This window comes from Oryctolagus cuniculus, chromosome 2 (genome assembly GCF_051225735.1).
Source record: "Oryctolagus cuniculus isolate XC-2025 breed Fujian yellow rabbit chromosome 2, ASM5122573v1, whole genome shotgun sequence".
In the NCBI taxonomy this organism is placed as follows: domain Eukaryota; kingdom Metazoa; phylum Chordata; class Mammalia; order Lagomorpha; family Leporidae; genus Oryctolagus; species Oryctolagus cuniculus.
Window position 1 is genome coordinate 103,723,563 of NC_142868.1, and position 13,318 is coordinate 103,736,880.

At 40.6% G+C, this 13,318-nt stretch overlaps 1 protein-coding gene across 11 annotated transcripts in view; it reads left to right on the forward strand.

The window, feature by feature from the left end:
* LOC100356534 (outer dynein arm-docking complex subunit 2) overlaps positions 1-13,318 on the forward strand; it is a 69,044-nt gene that overhangs the window by 20,724 nt on the left and 35,002 nt on the right. For 6 of the 11 annotated variants that reach the window (XM_051834405.3, XM_089327391.1, XM_051834403.3 and 3 more), the window contains 4 exons: positions 4,003-4,208; positions 5,696-5,794; positions 8,368-8,515; positions 13,074-13,220. In XM_051834405.3, coding sequence (XP_051690365.2) covers positions 4,003-4,208; positions 5,696-5,794; positions 8,368-8,515; positions 13,074-13,220 — 600 coding nt within the window. Of the gene's footprint in view, positions 1-4,002; positions 4,209-5,695; positions 5,795-6,199; positions 6,333-8,367; positions 8,516-13,073; positions 13,221-13,318 lie in introns of those variants that run through there. The other 5 variants (XM_089327394.1, XM_089327393.1, XM_089327390.1 and 2 more) reach the window with 5 other exon arrangements.

Genomic DNA, 13,318 nt, shown 5'->3' on the forward strand with positions numbered 1-13,318 from the left:
CTGGCTCCTGGCTTCAGATTGGCGCAGCTCCGGCCGTGGCGGCCATTTGGGGGGTGAGCCAGCAGAGGGAGGACCTTTCTCTGTCTCTCTCTCTCTCACTGTCTGTAACTCTGCCTGTGAAATAAATTAAAAAAAAAAGAAGAAGAATGTTCCTCAGTCAGCCTTATGGAATTTTATTATTATGTAGTAATAATTATTCATTGATGCATTTTATGATGACTGCTCTAAAATGTTAGAATATTACAACACCTATTTTATTTTGTTATAAGCATCTGTTCCTTGTCCTTTCTTATGCAAGCTGTTATCTCTGGGTTCTGATGACACTCCGGGTTTTATTAAAATATTTTCCTTTAGCAGACCTTCTCTGACACCTCACTGGGATAGGTCTGGGGATACTTCAAGGTGAGGGTCAAAGTTCAGGGTCTCTGCTTACAACTGATCCACAACCCTGTTGGGAGAGGATTCGTTACCACTGGGCAGAGGTCTCCCCAGTAGGTGCTGCTGACCCACCCTCACTGGGAGGGGAGAGGACTTTGTTGTATATTTCCAATGAAGCCTGCACTTAAACCACCGAAAGTGACCCTATCAGGCAATCACACTTGTATTGCTTGTCTTGAGATGATGGTATGCTTTTTCTTCTTTATATTCTGTTGATTTGATGATGAAATAGATTTTCAGGTATTGATCTCCTGTTGAGTTCTGGGGTAAATCCTTCTTAGATGTCTTACCCTGTTTATATATCGCTGGGTATAATTTGATAACATTTTTCTGAACATTTTTTATGTCTGTATTCATGAAGGATATGAGTTAATAGTCATGTTTTAATGTTTGAATCATTTTATTATCTGGGTAATGTGGCCTCATAAAATGAGCTGAGAAATACTCATTACTTTCTTCTTTCTAGAAATCTTTGGTAGAATGACTGTTACTCCTGTCTTAACTATTTGCTAGAATTTACCAGAGAACTCATCTGTACCTGGAACTTTCTTTGTTAGGAGGTTTATAAAGTGGTAATTTAGTTTCTTTCATAGATATGGAACTATTCAGATTTATTTTCTTGAGATTTGAATGTTTGTGTTTTCCAATTAATTTGTACATATTGTGTAGCTTATCTAATTTATGTGCATCACAAGTACAATATTCCATTATTATCCTTTAATGTCTAGATGATCTGTTGTGGTGTCTCCTCTTTCATTCCTAATATTGGTCTGTTTTTTTCTTGATCATTGTGAATAGAAATGTGTCAATTTTATTGATCTTTTCAAAGAACCAGATAATTATTTCATTGATTTTCTCTATAATTTGTCTGCTTTCAGGTTTATTTCTGCTCTTAATAATTTTCCTAGTTTTGCTTTCTTTAGGTTTAATTTACACTTTTTAAAAATTTTTTAAGTTGGAAGCTTAGATCAATGATTTAAAACCTTTATTTTTTGTACTAAGTTTTACATTTCTGTATAAACACATCATAAACAATGTCCCATAGATTTTGATATGTGGTATTTTTATCCAAATCAATATATTTGAGGATTTCTTCAGACATCTTTATTTTAGTGATTTCTAATTCCATTGCAATGTATTATGAAAAGATGTTTTTTATGATTTTTCTTCTCTTAAATTTGTTGAGATTAATTTTATGGCCCAGCATATGGTGTCTTTTGGCGAATTTTTCCTTATGCATTTGGGAAGTCTGTGTGTTCTGCTCTGTTGGGGGGCATATCCTGCAAGCGTTGATTATGTCGAGTTGGTTGATGGTGGTGCTCGAGTCGCCCATATCCTTCTTCTTGTTGTTGTTATTGTTTTACTTGCTCATTTTATTGATGACTGAGAAGAGTTTTGAAGTCTGATAGTTGTGCATTTACCTATTTTTTCTTGTTTTCCTGTGTTTGCTTCATGTTCTTTGAAGTTCTGTTGTTTGGTCAGTACTCATTTAGAACTTACACCGGTTAATTCTTCATCCTTATGTGCATCTGTCTTTATCTCTGATAATATTACCTGTTTGGGAATCTTATTTCATCTGACTTTAATATAGCTACTCCTGCTTTTTATTATTTACATGAGCAATTTTTCTCTAGCCTTTATTTTTAATGTGCTTTGTCTTTATATATAAAGTGATTTATTTTGACCAAAAGTAACAGAGTTTTCCTTTTTTAATCTAATTGTATGTTTTTTTAGAGATTTATTTATTATTTTATTTGAAAGTCAGTGTTACACAGAAGGAGAGACAGAGAGAGACAGAGAGAGAGAGAGAGAGAGGTCTTCCATCCACTGGTTCACTCCCCAACTGGCCGCAATGGCCAGAGCTGTGTTGATCCGAAGCCAGGAGCCAGGAGCTTCTTCTGGGTCTCCCACACGGGAGCAGGGGCCCAAGCATCTGGGCCATCTTCTACTGCTTTCCCAGACCACAGCAGAGAGCTGGATGGGAAGTGGAGCAGCCGGGACTTGAACTGGCACCCATATGGGGTGCTGGCACTGCAGGCAGCAGCTGTACCCGCTACAACCACAGGGCCGTCCCCTAATTGAAGTTTTTCAACAATTTTCATTTGATATAACTACTAATATAGTTTGATTTAAATGTACTGTCTTCCTAATTCTATTCGTTGTACACATTTTTGCCCCCTTTTGAATTAAATGAGCTTCTAAGTAATGGTTCCATTTTATTCATAGCCATCCTCATTTATTATTCACATCTACATTCATTAATTTTATTCATATGTATATTCATTTCTTTATCTTGCCTTCATTTTTCAAAGATTTTTTTACTTAACAAAGTATAAATTTTTGACACATTATTCCACTCACTGTTCTTTTTTAAATATTTATTTATTTGAAAGGCAGAGCTACAGAGAGGCAGAGAGAAAGAGAGGGTCTTCCATCTGCTGCTTCACTCCCCAGATGGCCACAATGGCTGAGGCTGAGCCAATATGAAGCCAGGAGTCAGGAGCTTCTTCCAGGTCTCCCTTATGGGTGCAGGGGCCCAAGGAGTTGGGCCATCTTCTACTGCTTTCCCAGGCCATAGCAGAGAGCTGGATCAGAAGTGGAGCTGCCCAGCCGGGACTCAAACTGGGTATATGGGATGCTGGCACTGCAGGCGGCAGCTTTACACTGCTACACCACAAAGCCAGCCCTCCACTACTTTAAAGATATTATTTTCTGCAGCCGGCACTGTAGTGTAGCAGGTAAAGCCGGCACTTGCAGTGCCAGCATCCCACATGGGCACCTGTTTGACCTGGCTACTCCACTTCTGGCTCCTGGCTTCAGATCGGCACAACTCTGGCCATTGCAGCTATTTGAGGAGTGAACTAGGAAATGGAAGATCTCTCTCTCTCTCTCTCTCTCTCTCTCTCTCTCTAACTCTGCCTTTCAAATAAATAAATAAATCTTTTTAAAAAAGATTATTTTCTTTATTTTCCAGCATGCTTTCACATGAAGACTCTTGAAATTCTTAATGTTTCTTCCGCTTTATGTAATATGTTACCTTTAGGGCTGTTGTTATGGCCCGGTGGGTTAAAGTCCTGGCCTACAGTGCCAGCATCCCATATGGGCACCGGTTCCAGTCCCAGCTGCTCCTCCTTGGATCCAGCTCCCTGCTTATGTCCCATGACTCTGTCTTTCAAGTAAATTTTTTTTTTTTTTAAATGTTACCTTTATCTTTGGTTTAAGTAACTTGAATATGATATGTCTCAGTTAATTTAAGGTTTGAGTTTAATTTTTTCTAGGGGTGGTGAGGGATTAATAGGCTAAACCCTGCTATTGTATCTGTGCATGCTGCCACAGAGGTATGAATTGAGAAACACTGAAAAGCTTCTCCTATTGTCTGTTTAACCCCAACGGAGTCCTTGACCTTGAAGGTGACCTTGTGCATCTTTGTCATAAACAATAGAAGTTAGATGTGTCTGAGACTTTGTTTCCTGAGTTTATCACCAGTGTTAATCTTTAGGTAGCAATGGATAATTCAGAAGTGGTACCATTGTAAAAAATTTTCGTAACTTTTTCTTTGTGAAGGCAACCAAATTTAAAGAACAACAACAAATGGAAAAAGATCAGCATGATAAGGCTCTTAAGAAGGAAGAAACAGCCACCTTCCATAAAACTGCATCTGGTTCAGGAAAGAGTACACTGGAGAAGAACCAAATTAATTTTGTGAAAAATCAAATGACCAGGAGATTAGAGCCAAGCTTAAACTGGAAGACAACCCTTGATTTCAAATCGTATGTAGACAGCTGTGATGGGCTTTCTGAAACTTCAAACTCTTGTGGGGAAATGGGATTAAAAGATAAGTTTTTTGTATGTATAAGCAATATTTGAAATCCATACATAATTTTCTAGGAATGCTTTTGAGATCTCTCTTAAACGTAGATTTCAAAACTTTGGCATAGGATTTTTTGCATGAAACTTTTGAAGTACATTCACAGTATTAAAAAGGCTGAGTCTCAAAAATATTAATGGTCTTATTTAAAGGGAACATTGGTTTGGTGCATCTATGATATGTGCAAAACTAGTTCTATTTGGGATCCTCTATAAATCGGTGGCAAATAAAACGTAAGTCCAGTGCCACCTAAATATGGAGGTAAAACACTTAATTACATTTAGCAAATATCTCAGCAGTTTTAACCTCTTTAACGTTGCTTTGTTACATGATTGGATTAAGAACTGGCTCCTGATAGGTCACACAGGGACTGTCACCTACAGGGGTTCTGGAAACCACAGGGTGATTGTGGTTGTTTTGTTTTCTTTAAAGATTTATTTTCTTTATTTGAAAGGCAAAGTGGCAGAGAGAAACAGAGATAGAGAGCTTTTCCACCCACTGGTTCACTCTCCGAATGGCCAGAGTGGCCAGGGCTGAGCCAGGCCAAAGCCAGGGGCCAGGCTCTTCATCCAGGTCTTCCACATGCATGGCAAGGGCCCGGTAGTTCTGTTGCTCTCCAAGGGGAATCAGCCAGGAGCAGGTTGGACAGCAGAGCAGCTGGGGCTGGAACTGGCCATCCTGTGTTGAATGCTGGCGTTTCAAGCACCGGCTTAGCCTGCTGTGCCACAGCACCAGCCCGGTGAAGGTAAACCCACAGAGTTGTGGGAAAGGGAGATGCTCGTGCTTCCCTGGTTCTCATTTATTCTGGCTAGGGGAGGGAGGGTGTCTGGGTTTCACCTTTTTGACTCTATTTGAAAGAGTCAGTGTGCCAATGAAAAATGCATTGTGACTGTTAACTGGGACTTGCGTTTTAAAATTCTGCTTTGTCTGTGTACGTATTCTTTAAATGATGCATTTCATCAACAAGTATTGAATGAGAGCCCAGTATGTGCTCAGGGCTGCCTAAACCTGGGAATGCCTGGAAAACTCAATGTGAGTCCTGTCCCAATGTTGGCTGTGGGAGATAAGAAGATCGCTATCATCCGGGAAGCTAAGTACCTTTAGAATAGAAGGCCTGTGATGAAGGACTCCCACAGCAGGGCCAGCCTGTGAAGGCCAGTTTCTAGTACAAACACGCACTAGACCAGAATTGATAAAATTCATGGCCATGCTTGAAGAGCAAAAGGGACATCTCCGAATGGCAGGTGAAGCTGGAACTTGTCCTCCTGTGTCAGGAAAATGCATCATTTGGATGCATGAAAATTATAGAGTATTTGTGTACATTTCCATCTTGTATTTCCTTTTCATTAGCATAAAGCAATGAAGCTAATACAGATATCTTATTTGTAGTCACAGAAGTTCAGTAAAAGACAGCCAACAGGAAAAACATGGCGGAAAATTTGAAAAGGTGAGGTCATCCGCTTCCCATGGAAGAGCCCAGTTAAGCAGGTGTGTTTCTGCTGGTGTACCCAGCTCCTTAAAGCCACGCACTGGGATAAGTAGCACGCTAATTACTGGCATTCTTACTATTATAGTAAGGTCCTAAGATACTTATAGTCAAGGTTAGTAGGGATGTTAGTACACCTGATAATATTGGACCTATTTAAAATATATTTACAAGATAGCCTTTGAATGCATTAGAGTTAGTTGAAGTATTGGAATTTACTGGTATTAGTTGGCTCTAAGGAAATAAATGCATTTAATGCTAAGAGCAGTGAATTAAGTGTTAGGAGTACTGAGTTCCCAGCTGATCTCTCAGCTTTCCAACATTTGCTTCCCTGCAGAGTTCTCTCACCTGTCTGGGCCTTGCTTTTGCTCATGACTGACGACTCTGCCCACTCCCAAGTGATGTGTGTTAGTCCTAATTAAAGCGCAGTGCTTGCTAGTCGGCCAGCTAGCACACCTCTTACCTGATTCTCAGCTGCACAGCAGAAGTGACGTGTTTGGAGAAGGGTCTGCCACTTTCATTAGAAACTTCAGCGTAGTGGTAAAAATAAATGGCAGAAATTTCAAATATAAAAGTTGTATGCTTGGGGAAAAGGGTTGTGTAGAGTATAATGTGTATCACTGATGGCGTGCAGATTTGTGTGATGACCCTGGCAATCAGGACACAGAAGCATTCCATCACCACCCCGGGCTCACTCACGGCATACTTTGCACCTACTCCTCTTCCCCCTCCATCTCTAATTGGTGGCAACCATCGATCTGCTTTCCATTCCTACAGTTGTGCCATTTTGAAAATTTTATATAAATAAAATCAGATATTTTTATGCTTTTTTAAATCTCCATAGTACCCCTAGGAACCATCTAAATTTTGCCTATGTCAATAGTATTTTTCTTTTTAGTGCTGAGAAGCATAGCAGGGTATAGATTGTTTAATCGTTCATTTTCAGAGGGACATATTAGTAGTTTGAACCTTTTGGCTGTTACAGTAAAGCCAATATGAATAATTGCTTGCAGGTTTTTGTATATTGGCTCTGCTGTATCGATGCATAGTGATCGTTAAGCTTTCTAAGAAACTGTCAAAAGTTTCCAGAGGCGCTGCCCCCTTTTACATTTATACCAGTGATGGATGAGAGATTCAGTTCTGCTCATCTTCATCAGCATTTGTTACTGCCATTATGTTTTATTCTAGCAATTCTAAAAGATGTATGAAGCTACCTAACTTTGGTCTTATATTTAGCTAGTGATATCTTTTCATGTTGGCTAGTGATGTTGAACTAATGGTTAATGATAAGAACAAATCTTTCTGAGCTTAATTCTGCAGTGAAAACCATCTACAACTGAAGAATTAAACTTAATTCTTACAGATCTACTCAAAATTGTTGCGGATTGGGGAAATTGTGGTAGTTCATGTTTTTAAAAGAAGTGGTCCATTTTATCTAAGTTTACAATCTTGCTAGAGGTTTGTCAATTTTATCAGTCCTTTCAAGAAGCAACCTTTTGTTTTTATTAATTTTTGAACAATTTTGTTGGCATCTGCTTTTATCTTTATTTCCTGTCTTTGTTTTGCTTTGTGTTTAATTTGCTTTTCTTTTTCGAATTTCTTTAGTTTCTAGTTTTTTTTAGATTATTGAATTGAGACTTTTCTAATGGAAATATTTAGTGTTTTATATATTTTTTTTTCACTTCAATTTGAGATTTTTAAAATTTCTTTTAGACCCTTGGATTATTCTGGTGTTTGTAGATTTTTCTTGTTATGTTTCTGTTCTTAATTTTTAGTTTGATTCTGTTGTGATTGGTGAACATGTAAATTTTAAATTCTTTTAAAGTGGTTGACATTCTGTATGGCTGAGGATGTCTTTGTATGTATTCTGTAGATTCTTGTAAAGAATGTGTTTTCTGCTGTTTTTGGATGGAGTGCTTTGTACATGTAGGCTGAATTACATTGTTGAATGCTATTGTTGATTTCTTCTATATCTTTGCTTATTTTCTCCCTAATTGTTCTATCAATTGTTGATGACTTTAACTATAATTGCAAATTTTTCTGGTTCTCCTTTTAGTTCTGTTTTTGTTTTGTGTATTTTGTAGCTCTCTTATTTGGTATGTGAATATTTAGCATTACTATTTCTCCCTTTTATCATGTGTAATGTCCTCTCTGTCTTGGTAATTTTCTTTTTTCTTATTTAATTTGATATTAATGAATGAATTTCTGTGGATAGTGTGATTGCAGAACTGAATTTTTCACTTTATTCAGTTTTCACTACGGAGATAAATTTAAATGAATATCGATATAACTACCTGAAATTAGTTACTGTTTTATTTATACAGTGCATCCTTAGGACATTTACTTAATACTCTTGTTTACGTCTCACTGTTTCCTTTATTACTTATTCTTATATTTGGAGCAATAATACTGAGCTACACTTGCTATGGACCATGGGTTTATCTATTTCCTCATGTAAATCATGATAGAGAACTTCAGATCTGTTGCTTATGTATGTGTTGCCATAGTATTAGCCTTGTAGCCGTGTCCAGGTTGTGGCTCACTGGTATGTGTTTATTGCTGTTGTTATTCTTAGTAAAAGTGCTGATAAAATTGAGGAGATTTCCAGTGAGAACTCCTCGGAGAGTGAGGAGGATGAAGAGCCTGCTGACCACCGTCAGGAGGTGAACGTGGATCTGCCATCCGAGTACTGGCAAATTCAGAAGCTGGTGAAATATCTGAAGGTAAGAAAAACCTTGTGTGCTATGTTTGCAAGGTTTGTTTTAAATCCTCTCCCAAAATTGTCTATTCTGCTTCCATGTTTATTGAATGTTTCTTTTGAATGGGAGTAGTCGCATCCCTGGTGTTACCTAAGTGACAAGGGAAAGTCTTACTACCCTGAAGTTTCAAGACGAGTCTTCATGACGAGTCCAGGCTGCCTGGTAGCAGCCCTGTCTGCTGGCTGGGAAGTGGGGAGTGGGCAGGGCCATCAGCAAATATCTTGTTTTAATGCTATCTTATGATTGGCAATGTGGTGTGATAGAATGAGCATGAATTTTTGAAGTGTTCTTTCAGTTCTAAGCTGCATAACTTGCTAGCAGCCTAGCAGTTGAAAGTTTGCTTGTGTGGTTTTGAGCCTTTCTCCACCCATTGAATGAAATTAATGATAGCAGTACTATAGGATCACTTTGAAGATTGAAAAAAACACATTTGAGGAGCCCACGTTGCTGCATAGTGGGTAAGGCCACCACCTGGGAGGCGGGCATCCCTTATGGGGGTTGATTGAGTCCCGACTTCACTTCTGATCCAGATCCCTGCCAGTCTGCCTGGAAAAGCAGCAGAGGATGATCCAAGTCCCTGCACCCATGTGGGAGACCCCAAGGACACTCCTGGCTCCTGGCTTTGGTCTGACCTACCCTGGCTGCTTCAGCCATTTGTGGAGTGAACCAGCAGATGGAAGATTGCTCGCTCTCTTTCTCTCTCTCTCTCTCTCTCTCTCTCTCTCCCTCTCTGTATATAACCCTGTCTTTTAAATAAATAAAATAAATCTTTAAAGAAAACATCTGAAATATGTAGCATGGTGTTTAATAAATTGTAGGTGCTTCAGATGTGTATTGGTCCAAGTCCATAACTCTCAAGTCAGATAACATGTATTAAAATATTCTCTGTGATAACTGGCCCATATAATGTACTTTTTTTAAAAGATTTTATTTTATTTATTTGATAGACAAAGTTACAGAGAGAGGTAGAGAAAAAGAGAGAGGTCTTCCATCCACTGGTTCACTCCCCATATGGCCGCAACGGCTGGAGCTGTGCCTATCCAAAGCCAGGAGCCAGGAGCTTCTTCCGGGTCTCCCACGCAGGTGCAGGGGCCCAAGGACTTGGGCCATCTTCTACTGCTTTCCCAGGCCACAGCAGAGAGCTGTATCGGAAGAGGAACAGGCAGGACTAGAACCAGAGCCCATATGGGATACCAGCGCTTCAGGCCAGGGCTTCAACCCGCTGTGCCACGGCACCAGCCCCCATATAGTGTGCTTGAATGGAAGAAAGGGCAAGAAAAACAGCTTGCCAAAACCTAAATTTTTTAAAAAACAAATACGATTTATTTATTTGGAAGGCAGAGTTCCAGTGAGAAGGAAAGAGAAAGGAAGATTTTCCATCTGCAGGTTCACTCCCCAGATGGCTACAATGGCCAGAGACGGGCCAGGAGGCAGGAGCTTCATCCGTGTCTTCCACGTGGGTGGCAGGGGCCCGAGCATTTGAGGCATCTCCTCCTGATTTCCAAGGCACGTTATTAGGGAGCTGAGTCAAAAGTGGAGCAGCTAGGACATGAACCAGTGCTGATACGGGATGCCAGCACTGCAGCCAGCAGCTTAACACACTGTGCCACAACACTGGCCCCAACAGCAAAACTTCTCACTCCTGTCTAACAGTAACTTAGTGCCCATTAATCAACACTTTCTCACACCTCCACCTCTTCCCTCCACAGCCTCTTGTTGTTTTAAATTCTGACATCACAATTTTATAGGTGCCTTCTATGAATAAGATCACATGATACTCATTCTTTTGTGCTTGCTTTATTTAATCTAATATCAGGACTTCTAGTTAACATGTATGTTTTGCAAGTGACAGTATTTCAACTTTTAATTTTTTAAAATTTCACTTAAGGTATACAAACGTCATGCATTTCATATGTACAAATTTGAGGACATTGTATGCCTGCTTGTGTAATCACAACATCACCTCCTCTCTTCAAGTTGAGCAGTGCTCGGGCTTCTCCTGCACATGCTGGCACACGAACTGCACAAAAGATCTGTGCAGTCCTCTGTAGGCTTAGAACCCTCTGAACAACCAATGGATAAAGAAGGGAATTATGGAGGGAATTAATACATTTCATGAAACGAATAAAACTGGAAGCAGAACATAGCAAAACCTAGGAATTACAAAAGCAGTACTGAGGGAGAAGTTCATAGCAATCAATGCTTGCATAAAAAAAAAAAAAAAAAAAACAGAAAATCTCACTGAATCTCAAAGTAGTAGAAAAAGAAAAAAATCCAAAATTAGTAGAAGGAAAGAAATAATATTAGAGCACAAATAAAAGACTAAAGAAAATCAATGCAAGCAAGGTGTGATTTTTTGAAAAAAATAAACAAAATTGATAAAATCTCAGCTAGACAAACTGGGAGAAGACAAAAATGGGAGAAGATTCAAATCAGAAAGTCAGAAATGAAAATGTAGATATTATAATTGACACTATAGAAATACAAACAATTGTTAGATATTACTATGTGTAATTATAAGGCAACAAATCTGGTAATGTAGAAGAAATGGACTTTCATCAACTCCTTGATACCAAAACCAGACAAGAGCACAACAAAAAAGAAAGCCACAGGCCAATATCTGATGAATGTAGATCTGAAAACCCTCAGCAGTATAATAGCAAATCAAATCAAATCAAATCAAATGACATTAAAAAGATCATTCACTACGATGAAGTGAGATTCATCCCCAGGATGCAGTGACCCACCCCAGGCAGTCAGGGAGCTCTGAGCCTCTGACACCAGTCACAGTGATTGCCCAGAGACCCAGCTACACCCCACACCCTATTACACAGCCACAGAATTCCCACAGGCACAGCACACAAGGCCTCCACAGTCATGGGGCGCAGCAGACCCACTCAGCTCTGCAAGCGTGCCCCGCCCACGGAGAGAGCAGAGACGTTCCGGAACCAGCTGCCTGTGGGTGCAGATCCACTCCGCTCTGCAAGCATGCCCCACGCACGGAGAGGGCAGAGACGTTCCGGAACCAGCTGCCTTGGGTGCTCCACCTTGGGGTTGGAGCCCCAGAGCCTGTGATTGTTGAGAGGCTTGGCTCACCTCACAGTCCTGCGTGGGTACCCAGCCCCTTGTGAATCCTCCCTGTCAGACTCAAAGCAAGTGAGGAAATCGGATTTTGGTAAAACCCCTGGATCACACACACAAGAGCCACCACGGTCTCTACTGTCGATAACTACCCCTTTCATTTACAGGAAGCACCTTGCAGCTCCTCCTTGGAGAATGTGAATTGTCATCATCATTACTCTTGAGGCCTGGGACCATTATTAAGTAAAATAAAGGTTATTTGACCACAAGCACATTTTCCAGAATCCCCCACGTGTTCAGCACTCTGGAAGCTCTCTGAACCCTGTCCTTTTGGGATTTTGTGGAGGTCTCATGACACAGGCATGATTAAATAATTGGCTATCGGTGATCAGTGGTGATCAACTCAACGTTCATCCCTTCTCACCTATATGTAGGTCAGAGAAGGGACTGAAAAAAATCCTAAGCTAGGGCCGGCGCCGCGGTTCACTAGGCTAATCCTCCACCTGCGGCACTGGCACACCGGGTTCTAGTCCCGGTCAGGGTGCCGGATTCTGTCCCGGTTGCCCCTCTTCCAGGTCAGCTCTCTGCTGTGGCCAGGGAGTGCAGTGGAGGATGGCCCAAGTCCTTGGGCCCTGCACCCACATGGGAGAACAGGAGAAGCACCTGGCTCCTGGCTTTGGATCAGCATGGCGCGCCAGCCATAGCACGCTGGCCGCAGCGGCTATTGGAGGGTGAACCAACGGTAAAGGAAGACCTTTCTCTCTGTCTCTCTCTCTATCTCACTGTCCACTCTGCCTGTAAAATAAATAAATAAATAAATAAATAAATAAATAAAATCCTAAGCTAGAATTCTGCCTGGGTCTTTTTTGCAACCACCCGCAGCCTGAAGGTACCTACAGGTGGGTGGCTTGGCAGCCAAAGGACTAGCATGCAAAATGACATTATCACTCAGAAGATTCCAAGGATTTCAGGAGTTGAATGCCAGGAAACCAGCTGGTCAGAGACCAGCCATAGACTTCCTAGTATCACAGTGTGCAAGAGTAATACTTCAGACATGGTTTGCATTACCCCACCCAGTGTTTAAGAACCAGAGGGGCTACTGATTGCTTCCACATAAAACTTCCCTTTGCACACTCGTTTGCCCCTTGACTTTATTTAATGTAATAATGCTGCCTAATATTTAGCTGCTTAAAGGAGAAAGACCACCTTTAATTGTTGACTTTTAATTGGAACAATCTTTTATGATTTGTCCAACTTTTCCATGCTTCACCTCTGTATAGTTCATTGAAAGAAGTAGAGCACACCCAGAAAACTTAAAATTAAGTTAACATGCTATGAATGGGGAGATACATTTCCTAGTTCATGGATTCATAAGCGCTTAGTACATTTCTGTGGATGGTGTGATTTTACGTAACCTTGCAATGGCATTGCATCTTTGTAGGGAGGAAATCAGACAGCTACAGTGATTGTGTTGTGTTTGATGAAGGATTTCAACCTAGTCCATGAGACCTGTCAGCTGGCAATCAGAGATGTGGGAGGCCTTGAAGTTTTAATAAATTTACTTGACACCAATGAAATCAAGTGTAAGGTGAGTGGCATTGTGGCGGTGGATATAGTCTTGTCCCCACCTTGCAGAGGCTCTCTGCTCCAGGTGTCTGCATTCCTGGCTGCCTGGGTCTTGCCATT